Below are 14954 nucleotides of genomic sequence, written 5' to 3'. Positions count from 1 at the left end.
TGTTATATATAATAATATGTATGTATCACTATCTCACTAGGTGACTGCTGATTAAGAGGAATACTATCACTCACAATATTGAACACAGTGCCTGGTCCCGGAAAACACTCAATAAACAGTGTCATGAATATTAAATAATTAGCCCTGATGGCCAAGTTATCTGAAGTGCTTATCAACTGTGAAGCAAACTTTTTGGTTCCTTTTCCTTTTGAGGACTTCTAAAAATGTCTCATTGGTCATCAAGAGAGCAAAGCTGCGTGTTGTAAGAAACTTGCAGGACAGTGAGTGTGGGATTCCAAAATGCTGGATAAGTAAGAGCTACGGCAATAGCTTGATTCGTACAAACACTGCCATGCTGAAGACACAGACTCATCAGAGAGGCCTCTTGTCATCTCTCCAGGGACAATGACATTGCAGAGGTGGACATTTACCCCTCTTGTTGAAGACAGACCCTGTTTCCCTGTCTTTAAGTTATAGGTTCCACACATATAGTCACATGTGGCCCCAGGAACCCAATTCAGGACTCTTGCAATCCCACGGGTATTAGGGAGATTCTACATCAGGCCTGGTGCTGGGGGCTCCCAGCATATGTGAGACAAGCAGAGGATAGGATTGAGCTCAGAGGTCCTGAAGGCTGATGGCTAGGTGGATGGTGATGAGGCCAAAAAAACGAATTGGGAATTACAAAAGGGATGAGATCATCTGTTACTCTCCCTTCGGACTTTAAGCTTCTGCATAGCCCACATGCAAGACTTGCTGTGTAATGTTGAAACATCTATGACCCCGGATAATTTGAAAATAAAGACATTGGTCATGGTTATCCAAGCGGCAGAAGAAATTTAAGATTGTAAAAACACCAGCAGGAAGGCCAGGAGACTGTGGTCTGTGTGCCTGGGAAGGATGGGATGCAAGCAGGGGCAGGTGCATACGAATGTTCTCCAAACCTTTGGGATTGTTTAAATTCCACCACAGGTGATTCAACCTACCTGTCTGCTATGTAGCCGATGCTCATAGAACCGATAAAGAATCCTACATTCACCGATGACTGGAATAGGTCCAACATCCAGGAGTTGGCACATACCAGGTTAAACTGCCAGCAGGGGAGATGTGTTCCAAGTTGGGAGAGAAAGGAAATGAAATCCCATTAGGATTCTGTTGTACATAACTCAGCTAGGGTACTCATTAAATATTCCTTGAATTGAACTGTGTAATTAAGTGGCAATAAGCCACTGTTTCTTGATCATGTCAATTTTCTTCTTCTTCTTCTCTCTCTTTTTTTTTTTTTTTTTTTTTTTTGTGAGACAGGGTCTTGCTCTGTCACCCATGCTGGAGTACAGTGGTGATCATGGCTCACTGCAGCCTCGACCTCCTGGGCTCAAGTGATCCTCACACCTCAGCCTCCCAGAATGCTGGCATTATAGGCGTGAGACACTATGCCCAGCCTCAGTTTTCTTTACACAACAAAAAGGCTTGCTCTTCCATCTGGCAATTTGTCATTAAGCTAAAACTATAGCATTGGCTAAATCAGCTGAAATTGGGTACTTACTCTACTTATAGACAAATTTATTTTTTTCTTTCTGATTTCAATGCACATGCAGATAGGTGTGTGGACGTGATACAATGCAGGTACCAGGAGGTCGGGCCATTTAACATCTCCCTGTTGTCTGTTTAGTACAAGGGGATTAGGAGTGACTGCTGAAGGCTGCTGCATTTGCTCTTATTTGGAATAAGAGGAGGTGGTTGGGTGGAGCAGGTGCTGGACCAGGTCAGGAGACCTGTCTTCTAGGGCTAACTCTGCTAAGTCACTCACTGTGTGGCCTGGGGTAAAAACTTTTCTCTGCTTGGGGCCTCAGTTTCCTCGTCTCTGTAGGAAGGATTGAGATTGGCCATGCGAGAGAGCCTCGGGGAGTTACGTGGTGTGAAGCCCATGAGCGGCCACGTTTCCTGTAACTATCTGACCACTTTAGACCCTTCAAATTAGACTCTACCTACCCATCTGTTCATACAGAATATCTTCCCATCATCCAAGCAGTCATTTTAAATTAAACTAGGCAACTGGTTCTCTCAGTATTTTCATCATAAACTAATTCCCCTATTTTGCTTTGCTTTCAGTAAAAGCAAGCTCCATTTTTTTTGTCTTTTTTTCTAGTATATTTATTGGAACGAGGTTTCACAAATAGCTTTTGATGTCATCTGCAGTTTTTAACAAAATAATAGTGGCACAGCATGATCTCCAGCCCTAAATGATTTTATATGAACACTCTGAGGAAATTAAAGAGAAAAAATAGGCATCGAGAGAAAAGCACATCCCATCACACAGTCAGGCACAGTTCAGCTGAGTTCCACAGGCTTTCGGGTGTGTGTGGGCATCTGTGTGATGGAAGAATAGAGAGGGAGGTAAGGCTTCCAGAAAAAGAGGAGAATCCACAAGATTCCCTATCTTGGCAACATTTCTAGGGGTCCTAATACACTTTTGCCTGTTTCTTACTGCAGGAACATGCACAAACTAGAATCATTATTGTCAGCATCTGAGGACATTTTAACAGTTATTCTCCAGACAAATTAGAAGCTGCATGTTTTCATTTGGAAATAGAATTTTGTAAGATACATGGAAGCCAAAGAGCATGTCCAGGCAGGGTTTATAAGAGCCGGGCCTTCGCTGGTTGCTTCCTTGAGAACAGCTCCACCATTTGCTTCTCCATCTGAGCCCTGAGCTCACTTTCTTACCTCGGTGACGATGGAGGAGCCAGGCGTCTCGTACAACCAGCCGTCCCGGCAGGGGCCCAGTGGCAGGCGGCTCCTGTTGGTGTCCAGGCTGGCCAGGGGGTCCGCGCAGCTGAGGGTGCTCTGGTTCCAGTCCACCTCGTAGCGCCTGCACTGTCTTGCGGAGGCCTCGCCCCCAGGTCCTGGGCCCGGCACCGTGTAGTTCAGCTCCTCTGCAGGACTCCAGCCACAGCGCAGACTCAACTCGGCCACTCCGGGGCTCCGGCAGCGGTGGTCAGGGGTGAAGCCCAGGAAGACGATGCCCACGTAGATGGGCGTGAAGGCAACCGAGAGCAGAGATAAGAGGAAAAACATTTGCTTCTGGAAAAAGTGGAACTCCCCTCCATGCTCCAGGGCATCGTCCACGGTGGTGGTCATGATCCTGCAGGCAGGCAGACCGAAGGCTGCCCGACCTGCTTGGAGCGAGGCTGAGAGCAGCTGCAGCCAGCTCAGCACAAACCCTGGCCAGAAGTCAAAGAGGGGAGTTTACCTCTGCAAGTGACCAGCCTTCAGGGCAGGCCTTTCCTTGGTCCAGCTGACTTCAAAGGTGCACCCCTCCAGGGAGGGTGCATGTCCTTCTGCACTTCCCAAATGCCCTGAGCTCACTCCCAGGATGCCTGTCGTGTTTATTGTTAACAGGTTCTCCACAGGCTTGTCGGTGCTCCACGCCAGCAGCACAAACAACCCGTCCTCTGTGTCCCACCGCAGGGAATCTGAGTGCCGGCCCATATCACAGCGCAGTCATCTTGCCGTAGTGCCCCGAGCAGCCAGGAACTTAATATACTCCTATCTCACGCGGACCACCAGCTTTTCTTTAAGGGGCTATGGAGAAAACACACATGTTTGGCCACAAGGCCCAGGGTGATGTGAATCAGGATCTGGGTCAGAACCCTGGTCCAGATTCGAAGTGGGTTGCAGGCCTGACTGCTGGGCTCATTCTCCAACCTACAACAAGGGCCGTTGGGATGCGTGCCGGGGCTGCTTGTTTTGATGTCGTCCAGATTTTATAACTCTGCTTTTTAAAAGTGTTTGCTCCAATCTGGTATTCCTGCATTTCAGCCCTGAAGTGTCCTTCCCCTCAACCCATCTGGAGGGAAAGAGTAAAGTGTTCACATCGCAGACAGGTCAAGTGTAAATGCAGGCAGGTGCGTCCAAGCCACCGTCTTTTTGTCCTGGATTTTTCTGTTGGGGTCTGTTGGGGCTCAGAAATCCATGCCCCGAGGTGAAGGTCTCAGAAGCAAAGTCTCTCTCTCTGACTTTCTCCTGCCCTCCTGTCTCTTCTGTCACCCATCATTCTTCCCCAGGGCAAGCCACAGAAGGGAGAATCCTTCTTCCCCAAAGCAGCACGTAGAAGCCAGACTCTTCTTTCCAAAGGCAGCCAGAAAGCCTAGAAATATGACTGTAACTTCCCTGCTGCCTTTCTGTGTAACAGTGGGCTGTAAAGAAATCCAGACTCACATTCCAGAGGGGTCCTGTCCCCGATGCCTGGAGGAAGCAGTACTGCACAGAGAGGCCAAGACGGATCTGAACAGATAGGCCTTGCTGGATTTTCCCCTCAGCCTGCGAACATGAGCTGCTGCCCTTTTTGTCCAACCACAGTTCTCTACTGCCGTCCACAGTTTTCCCTGTATCTTTGGGTCTTCATTCGGAAGGCTCCTGTGTCATGTAAAACTGTGATCAAATAAATGTGTCATGCTTTTCTCTTGTCAACCTGTCTTTTGTTATAGGGGTGTTGGCCGTGCGCCTTAGGATAAGGAAGAAAGGGATCACCCCTTTCTGCTCTCACACGTCAGGAGCATCTCTTTAGGATGGTGTTGCTGCATCTAAATGCAAGGCACACAGGAAATTTGTCTTTCCTGGTGGACAAAAGGATCCTTAATACATCGTTTTCCTGCCAAGTAGAGAAGGTGGCCTGCTGACATATCTGTAAACCAAATACCAGAAAGTTAACCCAATTTTCCTTCTTCTCCTTCTTTTTTTCTATCGAATCGTCAGTGGGTGTAACAGCATAGTCTAAAAGGAGCGACGCATAGGGTCTTTATCCTTGCTGCAGCTGCAGGCTTCTTATTTCCTTAAAAAAGCAAAAAGCAGGGCGCCGGCAAGGACATCCATTGACCTCCACTGCGGCTGTGTTGGGCACACAGAGGCACTCTGCTTCATGGCGCCCTGGGCTGCTGCCAGCCCCGTTTGCTCTGAGCTGAATGAAGGGGGCTCAGATCTGTTTAGGGACTTCCCGTTCGCAGCCAGCATCTTGAGTGCATGAGCCGGAAGCCAAGGCTGCTCTGTCTGCACCTGTTCCCGGTCAAAGAGCTGAAGGATGGCAAGTTAAAGAGTTAAAAAGTGACAGAGGTTGTCAAACTTTACTCCACTTCAGGGACCCAGAGATGCTTCTGACTGCCTCTTACAAGAAATTTACAGACACATGCACTTGAGTTTGACTCGCTTGACATGTCAAGACATCAGATCTTCACGTCATGAGCAAGGGGCACCAGGTAAGGGCCAGAAGAGCTTTGCTGGTCAATGGGAAAGAACGTTGAAATTCACTACAAATTACTTAGAGGGAACAATCGGATAAGGAGAAGTCCAGACCTCAGGTCGCTTACAGCAATGCATTTACACAGTCATTCAACATTGTTCTATGAATGCATGAGTCACAGCACAGCTGCCAAAAAATCAATCCCATTAGGTGACAGACCCTACGGAGAAGCCACATGGGCAGTGAGCAACTCAGGGAAAGAAACCACAGAAAGGAGGGGTAGACGTCCTACAGTTTGAATCCGGGTATCTTGGGAAATTGTCACTTATTTTATGGGGGTGCTTACATATTCAGAAGCATGGCTGGAGTATAATCTGATCATTTAATCCATATAACCTGGTAATATATTATAATTTATGTCAGAAGTATTTCTCAACCTCTTATCAGGTTTCTCTGCAATGTAAATAAATATTGCCCCAGTGTACAACCCTCTCTGCAGCACTGAAGAAAGCCAGTTGTGCCTGGACTAATTTTCTCGGCCCCCTGCACAAGAAGACAAGGGGGCAGTTAGGGTTGGAAGTTAGAATGGATGAATCCTACCTACCCCATGGCAAGCCAGGCATCAGGTTCTTAGAGGATGACAGGGCAGAAGCAGTGAGACCCATCAGCAATGGAACGTAGGCTTTTGGGTCATTTGTTAAGCAGGATGATTTTAGCAATCAATATCTTCTATTGAGGTCAATGCAACCTGCTTGGCTAAGGTGATGTCTACCTGAGACAAAAATAATCGAAATCGATTGTCTCACAATAATGGGTGCTGTCTATCCTCTATGCAGCTGAGATGGAAAAGCAGTGGGACAGAGGGGAGGGTCAGCAGAGCAGCAGAGCCCAGACTGTAACCCGGCCTGGCCCTAATGTATCCATGTCACCTGGGCAAGTTCTAATACCTCTTGTAACAGGGCCATTATCCCTTAGTCAGAGAGCTGAGGGATGAGATCACATAGGACTATTACTGAGCACAGTGGCTTCAATAGTTGGACGTTATTCATGGAGACACTGTCACTCTCTCTGTTTCTCCCTTGTTTTCTTCCTCCATGCACCCCATCTATCCGCCGCATGCCTTGGTCTCCTTCCTCAACTCCCTGCTGCCCACTTGCATCACAACAGGGTGAGCTGGGTGTAGGGCTCCTGGCCAGGCACAGTGGCAGGTGATTTGTGTTGACCCAGACTTCTGGATCGCAGAGCCTCCCAGAGGGAAGGCAGCTTAGAGGACAGCAGGCAACGCCAACTGACACTTCAATTCCTCAACACCTGTCCCAAGTAGTTACACGGAAAAGCTTTCAGTATTGGCTGAACCCAGGCTGTTGTTGGACTTTACAGATTGCTGGAAAGATCTTCCTCATAGCACACAGGATTCATCTTCCAGAACTTTCCACACATGTGGACACTATTCTCCCTTTTGGGGTCGGGTAGATTAAGTTAAAACCTTCCTACAGAGAATTTCAGATATTTGAAGCTTCTGTTTACCTCCAACTCTTGTCTTTTCAGAGTAAATGTCCCCAGCTCCCCACATAGCGAACGTGCTCTTCTCACCACCACCAGGGACAGCCCTGAGCTCTGTTTCGGTTTATCTCTTGCCTCCAGGAGAGGAGCCTGGGGCCTGACATCCCCCGGGTGCACTGTAGAGCCAGCAGTTATCTCCTCATGCAGGGCTGGGGCTAACATCCCTCAGTGAGTTCAGTGTGCAGAAGGCAACTCTAAACCATTTCTATTGTCATCCTGCTGAGTGAGGCTTCCAGGAGCGCTGACTAGAACTCTCCTTGGGCTTTCTTCATCAGTGTAGTTCTGATTTTATTCATTTATCTTTATTGGTTCTATTTTCTCCACAAAATGATAGCTCTGTGCTGATATCCTTTGAGGCAGAAAATTGGAATTAGCCTGGTGATGAGAGGAGGCGGCATCTGTTGGGGGAGGAGGGGGCATGAGGGTGGCTAACTCGCCCCTCCTGTGGTTCCCTCTCCACTTTCCTCTCACTCCCAGCCTTCACACCAAGCCTGTAGCTCTAGAAATCACAAAAGGACTGGACTCTGTTCTTCAAAAGGCAGAGCATGAGTCTAACACAAAACCCACAGAGATGACCCAGCGGACTTCACGGGTGTAATTTTGAAGAGCTCTAGGGAACCATTTTGTAAAAGACCCAGACAGTTAAGTATTAAGTTTTCTTCTTCTCAGATATTCATTTTTAAAGGCTGTATTATTACTGTATGTAAAATTAAGTGCAAAGTATTTGGTTTGGCCCTGGACTTCCAAGTTAGTGAATGGGGTTTAGGACATGCCACCCCAAAATTCAGAACCTTGGTATTTGAGAAAAGAGGCAGAGACAGAAAGATCTCTCACCTTCCCTGTTCTTCTCTCCTGAAGCAGGTCAGAATAGGACCTCTGTTTGAGACACGCGGAGGAAAGAAACAGCCTTATCTCTGAAGACACAAGGACGCAGAGAAGTGTCTGAACAAGCACACCTTGCTAAGTTTCCCTCGGTTTATTGCCATTAGATCATAGCCTGTTTGTGCAATCACAGTTCCCCACACGGTCCACTCTTCACCCACCTAAGCTTAAAAATATTCAGACTTCCCTGTTTCTTTGGGCCTTCTCTTCTAAAGGCTCAAGCATCTTGTAAAATATGGGTAAATGTGTATGATTTTCTTTTGTTAATCTGTCTCGTGTTAGTAGGGGCCACAGCTGTGCACCTAGCCATGGGCAAGGAAAAGCTGTTTTCTCCTTCCTCTTCCATGAGGTTAAGCCTGCAGCTGGGATGTGCTGCAGGATCAGGGCCAGGTGTGGGGCTCATGCCTGTCATCCCAGTGCTTTGGGAGGCCACGGTGGGAGGATCGCTTGAGCCCAGTAGTTCAAGACAAATCTGGGCAACATAGTAAGACCCTATTCATTAAAAAAATAAAAATAAAAAATATTAATAAAAACATGCCACAGGACCTCACTGCTCAGAGCTCTTGGGTCTGGCAACCCTGGACCTTCACATGGTTTTGTTTGCCAAAGCAAAGTCCTTATTAATATCCAAATACGGTTCGAGTTTTCTTGAGCATTTATCCTCTCCAGAAACCCAGGAGTGTGTCAACTTCTTGGTTGCCTTGCTTTCTTCAAAGAGAGAGTGAATCCAGTGGAAAGGACATCCTTTACGTGTCCCACAGAGGCCTCGTGGAGGACGATAAGAGAAGAATCATTAAAACGTTCATTGCCATAATTCTCTGCTTTCATTTTTTAAAAGTTTGATTTAGCAACCAATTTCCTCCTTGACCAGGTGATTATTTCCTAAGACTGTTTATCCAGAGCATTAAGGAAAACAGAGCATACCAGCCTCCCACCACAGATGAGAAGGGGATTCAATACAGGTGCGTGTGCTAGAGTTAAGGGAACATATTATGTTAATATGAATTAATTCCAAACTGACTTAAAAAAACAGGTGTCTGAAGCAGGTCTTTTAATTCAAAGCAAAGCTGTGGCTCACCACTGGAAGTGTAGCTGTTGTAATCTGGCTAGAGAGGAAAGTCCATTATATTTTAATTTTATTATGACTTCATTCAGCCTGGAACAGGGTGAAGTGGATAAAAGAGAGAGTTGTCTTCTTAGAAAAATTGCTGATTTCAGATCAGAAGAAGGAAATCAATACCAAGAGCCTAGGACATTCTGTTGGGCAAAAACAACAACAACAACAACAACAAAACAAACAAGAAAACTGAGACTATTGGCTATGTTGACAGGAACAAGGGGCCATCTGAAAATGCTCCCATTGGCCTAAAGTGGGGGAATTTGTACATTAAAAAAAAAAAAAAGTAACTGCAACAGGCCGGGCGAGATGGCTCACACCTGTAATCCCAGCACTTTGGGAGGCTGAGGTAGATTGCTTGAGGCCAGGAGTTCAAGACCAGCCTGGCCAACATGCTGAAACCTCATCTCTACTGAAAACTAAATATAAAAATTAGCTAGGCATGGTGGCACGTGCCTGTAGTCCCAGTTACTTGGGAGGCTGAGGCAGGAGAATCGCTTGAATCCAGGAGATGGAGGTTGCAGTGAACCAAGATTGCACCACTGCACTCTAGCCTGTGTGACAGAGTGAGACTCTGTCAAAAAAACAAAACAAAACAAAACACAAAAACAAAAACAAACAAACAACAGAAAAAATTAAGTGCAACAGATTGAAATACATGAAGTATATTTTGAAAATCTATGAGTGTGAGTTTATAATGATGTTTTAAAAATCCCATGAAATAATGAGTCTCAGCACTGATCTGCAATAGATATTAAGTTTGTTAAATGAAATACTGATGAGAAATTTCATATTGGAGGGGTCAGGCTGACACCATCACTAAAAGTGGAAAAGCTTGACTTCATGGGCTGCATGTTGTAACGCAATCAGTTACAATACACAGCACACAACTGAAAACATAAACCTGAATGCACTCAAGCTTCTAAATCTGTCAGTTTACAGCATGTGTGGGGAATAAAGTAGCAAGTTAAACGACAATAGAAGGAAGCAATCGGACAAACACAGGATTCAGGACATTCTACCAATGACCTGGGTTCTCCAAGGAATCCACGAGACTTAGGAGATGTAAAACCAGACCCAATGAGTGGACTGTGTTTGGAAATAACTGAAGAAAGGATCTTTCAAACCTTTTGAATGTGGACTGGATATTAAATGATATTAGATAAATTAGTTGTAATTTTATTAGGTCTGGTCATTGTGGCCATGCTTTAAAAAAGGAGGCCTAATTAATTAGAACACATCATTCTGAAGTATTTACGGGTGACATGGCACATTGCCTGCTATTTTATTTAAAATCGTTTTTTATTAATAAAGGTGAATGTAGGTGGAGAAAAACAAGAGTGGAAAAATTGAAGCTACAAAAATGTAGTCACTGCGACAAAGGACGTTATCCATGAACCACCTCGGGCCTTCTGATGCTTGTGCCTCTGATGGCATCCTCAGTCAGCTTTCAATGGCTTTCTTACTTTATTAGTTTCAAAAGACCTTCCTAAATCCATCCACTCATTCTTTTAGTTTTTTACTGCCTCATTTTTTCTATTGTACAAGTTGGTGTCAACGAAGTGGGATTTGCCAGAATGACCCTGGCTCTGGGAAACATGTGGTTTGGGAAGAAAAAGGATAAAAGGGTGGGGGTGAGGAACATTTGATTCCTTGGTGGCCATGTGGTCGGCCATGTATGGAGCCACAGATGTGCTGTGCTCAGTTACTAAAAGTGAAAATTATCAGTGGTGCTGAGAGATGGCTCCAACTCCCAGGGAGCTAGTTCACTGGAAGCATAAGGAAATGCAAACTAGGGTGAAATGTACAATTCCTTGGTTGTTGTTACATGTAACAGCTAAAATGAAACTAAAAGGCAGTGCTGGCTCAGACCTTGATGCTAGACCAAGCTCAGATTTCAGTGGGTCTGAGCTTCAGCCACTGGCCTGAAAGCCACCCTCAAGGGAAAAATTATGCAGGAACAACAGAAAGTATCTCTAAGATCTCTGGTCACCAGAAGGTAGTCCACCTGGGGAGAGGGCCAAACCAGAAGACTATTGAAACCAGAGCTGTAGTGTGAAGGAACTGTTCATTTTGTAGATCAGTATCATCAGCTTCCTGAGGAGTCTTTAGTGAAAATGGATTATGATAGCAATGAATTTAGGAAGAGTGTCTTTAGTTTTGAATGCTGCAGAGTGGAAGAGCGTGTTTGGGTTGATGCAGTGCCCACAGCTCGCTATGGAACAATCACAGGTGACTCTAAGTGATCAGGCACACAGAAGGTTATTCTCAAGGGAACAGCCAGCCTGGTGGACTGGTTACAGTCACTCTAAGGTTTGTTTATCCTGAGAAGAGGTACTGTTGACTCCTCCTATGACTGAAGTGGAGCACCCCAGATGAAGCGGCTGACATGCTTTGCACACAAGCCATGTGGGACTGTCTTTTTGATGACTGTGATATTCACCTGCTACGCATGCCTGTTACCCATGTAAAGCAATATATATATTGTTTTTTGAGATGGAGTCTCACTCTGTCGCCCAGTCTGGAATACGGTGGCATGCTCTTGGCTCACTGCAACCTCCGCCTCCTGGGTTCAAGCGATTCTCATGCCTCAGCCTCCTGACTAGTTGGGATTACAGGCACCTGCCACTACGCCCAACTAATTTTTGTATATTTAGTAGAGACAGGGTTTCACCATGCTGGCCAGGCTGGTCTTGAACTCCTGACCTCAGGTGAACCACCCGCCTCGGCCTCCCAAAGTGCTGGGATTACAGGTGTGAGCCACTGCGCCCTGCCATAAAGCAGTGTTCATTGGACATGCTAAATGGGAACCAGTGAGACCGTCTGAGCCCACAGGGGAGAGTTAAAGCTGGAGTGTTGGTAGGGCCAGGTTCTCTCTGCGTTAGGTCTGTGTGGTGCGTGCACAGGAGCTTACATCAAAGGCTGTGGGCACCTCCCAACGACACTAGGGGGACTTTGGACTGGAGAATTCTCGTTGAAGGGGCATTTACTAACTTGGTCTCAGACATTAGTGGAAGTTACTCTTATGACTGAAGGACACAAAATGATCTTAAAACATGAAATACCCCTGCTGTCTTGGGTGATGTCAGAGAAATGCTCTAATAGGAATGGCAGTGGCCAAAAGAGTCCTGTAATAAAATGGAAGTAGTTTGTACAGGATCATGCTGCCTAGGGAAAAAAAGGAGGAGATACGAGCAGGGAGCCCATTTTCCTCCAGGACTGAATCCGGAGCTATGTGAGGAGCTTCTGGATTCTATTGTCACTTGAACAGAGCCCTGTCAACCTCTCTCAACTGACCGACCCAGAGTGACTTGGTTTGTGGGTGGCAGTTCCAAGATGAACAGATACAGTCCTGTTGGAAGGGCTACTTTGATCAAAGCAGGTTAAAACAAATCAACTTGGTGGGCTTAAAAGCATGCTGTTACCTAACAGTGATGGAAGAATTGAAGGGTTGCAGAAGCTTCTGTGTTTGGGTTTTTATTGACTCTTGGGCAGTGACCAGTGGCCTGGCCATACACTCAGCAAGAGGGCCATGGAAACCTGGCTATTAAAAGGATTCCTCCATGGAGCACAGCCCTGTGGAAATCTGAGGGTGCATTAAAGTAAAACAAGTCAATGCTCATCGAAACTCCCTTCCAGATTCCAAAGATGACTAGAGTCAACAAGCAGTTATCCCTGTGTCCTCCCCTGAAGTGGCCATCTGGGTCCCTGAGATAAGCGGGTAGCTATAGCAAAGAAGAGATGCACTGAATCTAGACATGTTCTGTACAGAGACTGACTCTGGTCTGGGCTTTGCTTACCCGGTGGAAGATGTAAATGCTCACCGTGCCGTTCAAAAGCCAGAACAGAAGATATTGCACCAATTTGGATGGCCCAGTCACATTTCTTTAGACCAAGGAACACACTGTACAGCCTGTAATGTCCAACAATGGGCAAAGCTAGCCTCCTCAGAGTAATAGTTTGATAGAGAAGTAGAACAGGCAATTAAAACATTGGTTTTCCTAAACAGGGGTAGATGAAGACACAACGGGCTGGCTTGCACATCTTCACAAGTGTAGTGCACACTCAGCATGAGTGGGGCTAAAGGCGTGTTCCCCTAACACTTTCCTCCGTTTCCTGGTGGATCTGGGGGAGAGGGGTGGGAAAGTGCTGGTATGACTATGCAGTTCTTGCCAAGGGAGAAGTACACAGGTATAATGACTGTAATTTTTTTCCTTCTCTCTCCACATCACTTTAACTCTTTTTCCCCTACGTGATGCAGGGGTCATAGGCCCAGGGCTGCAATTATAAGTGCTGACAGCAGGGATGATTCCTAAGCAGGAAACTGTTACCATGTTTTTAAAACTTGTGTCAGAATTCCCAAGGGCCCAATGGGGATGGGTTGTGCCTTCACCCCATCCAGCAAAATAGGGGTTAACACGGAATGAAGCTATCTTATTTTGTGGTGAATATAGCCCACTGCTTTGTACCCTGTCTGAACAGAGTGGACCCGGGGGGAGGCACTTGCTAGACCAGTAATGCTCCCAGCAATTAGACCAGAACAGTGGCTTATCCAAGTGTCCCTTCCAAGGATGGAAATGTTTGGGTCTAAACAAAGAGAAGGAGAAATCATAACTGATGGAAAAGAAGTGAATAAAAGGCTCCTGCAATGAAGGAAGCCTCATATTATATTAACACTTTAGCACTTTGAAAACAGTTCAGAGCAAGAGATATCATTGCCTCTTAGCTCAGTTATCCCAGATGCCTGGAAGCGTAAAGCTATGTGTTTGCCGAGGCCACTCCTGCTTTTGAGGCCCTACGGGACAGGGTAGAAGCCTGCAAATCTGAGTAGCCCCACCCTGGGAGACATTTCCATAAGATATGATGATGAACTGGACTAACTCTTAATGAATGAATGGGATTCTAGTCATGTGATGGTATCTTTTGAGTTGTATATCATTTTGCTGTAAGAGATCTGTGGCCAGAAACAGGGGGTGGACTGTGATATTGAACTATAATAAGAAATAGCTTTCGGTCTCTGCCCCCAGTTCCTGGCACAGACCTCCTAAAACCCTTGTCATTTCCCGAGCAATAGGGTTGCTAGGAGCATCTTTTGTTCTGATGTTTGGTCTTTGACTCTGGTTCCTGACACAAAACTCCTAACCCCTGGAATTTTCTGGGTGACAGGAGTGTCTTTTGTTCTAATGGAGCCACTCCTGGTGGGTTCCTGCATGGGGGCTGGTCGCCAGAAAGACCAAGCCATCTCCTCTGGGAAGAGAAGAGGGGCTGGAGATGGAGTTAATAATCAATGACATGTATGTGATGAAGCTGCCATAAAAATCCCTGAACTGCCGGGCGTGGAGAGCTTCTGGGTTGGTGGACGTAGGGGAGCGCCTGAGGGAGGGAACCTCTGTGCCCCTTCCCCATGCCCTGCCCTGTGCATCTCTCCATCTGGTGCTCATCTGTACCCTTTACAATATCCTTGATATTAGTAGTAAACTGGTAAATGTAAGTGAACTGTTCATCGGAGTTCCACGAGATGCTTTTGCACATGAATCAAACCCGAGGCAGGAGTCGTGGGAACTCCTGATTCATGGCTGATCTGTTGGAAGTTCTGGAGGCCCAGCCTTGCAATTGGTATCATGCAGGCAGTTTTGTGGGACTGGGCCCTTAACCTGTGAACTCCCAGTAGATACTGTCAGAATTGATGTGTGGGGAAAAACCCGGACAGAACTGTTCTGTGCTGTGCTGAGAGTATAGGAGGGGAAATCAGTTTACTTTTTTTTCCTGCCAGGTAACAGAGCCTCTTCTGTTTGCTCCTGGGAGAACCTGGGATTCTCTTCTTTTAAGTCTGATGGACACAAAGGACTTCATCTACCTGGGTCCTTCCTCGTATACAGGATTTTCTGTTTGAAGGCTTTTAAGCACAATCACCATGGAAAAAAAGGACAGAAGGTTAATGTCGGGTTTCCCCAAAATATATGTTGAAGTCCTAACCCCCAGCACCTCAGATGCAACCCTGTTTGGAGACAGGGCTGTACAGATGTAATTACTTGAGGTCCTGCTGGGGTAGGTGGGCCACTGGTCCGATGTGCCTGGCGTCCTTACAACAAGAGGAGAAGAGACATATGCACATGGCTGTGGAGATGCAGGCAGAGGCTGGAGCACTGCAGC

The 14954-nt window shown here is 46.4% G+C and overlaps 1 protein-coding gene across 5 annotated transcripts in view; it reads right to left on the bottom strand.

Moving 5' to 3' along the window:
• The window catches only part of SLC22A2 (solute carrier family 22 member 2), a 53915-nt gene extending 50710 nt beyond the window's left edge, over window positions 1-3205 (bottom strand). For all 5 annotated transcript variants that reach the window (XM_065543188.2, XM_065543187.2, XM_005551501.4 and 2 more), the window contains exons 1-2: window positions 2728-3205; window positions 987-1090 (exon numbers count right to left, since the gene is read on the bottom strand). In XM_065543188.2, the coding sequence (XP_065399260.1) occupies window positions 987-1090; window positions 2728-3141 (518 nt within the window). In that variant the 5' untranslated portion in view covers window positions 3142-3205. The remainder of the gene's footprint in view (window positions 1-986; window positions 1091-2727) is intronic.
• Window positions 3206-14954: the final 11749 nt, after the last annotated feature.

Source organism: Macaca fascicularis, chromosome 4, assembly GCF_037993035.2.
Source record: "Macaca fascicularis isolate 582-1 chromosome 4, T2T-MFA8v1.1".
NCBI classification, from domain to species: domain Eukaryota; kingdom Metazoa; phylum Chordata; class Mammalia; order Primates; family Cercopithecidae; genus Macaca; species Macaca fascicularis.
Note: the sequence above shows the minus strand (reverse complement) of the source record. Positions and strands in the feature narration are given on the sequence as shown.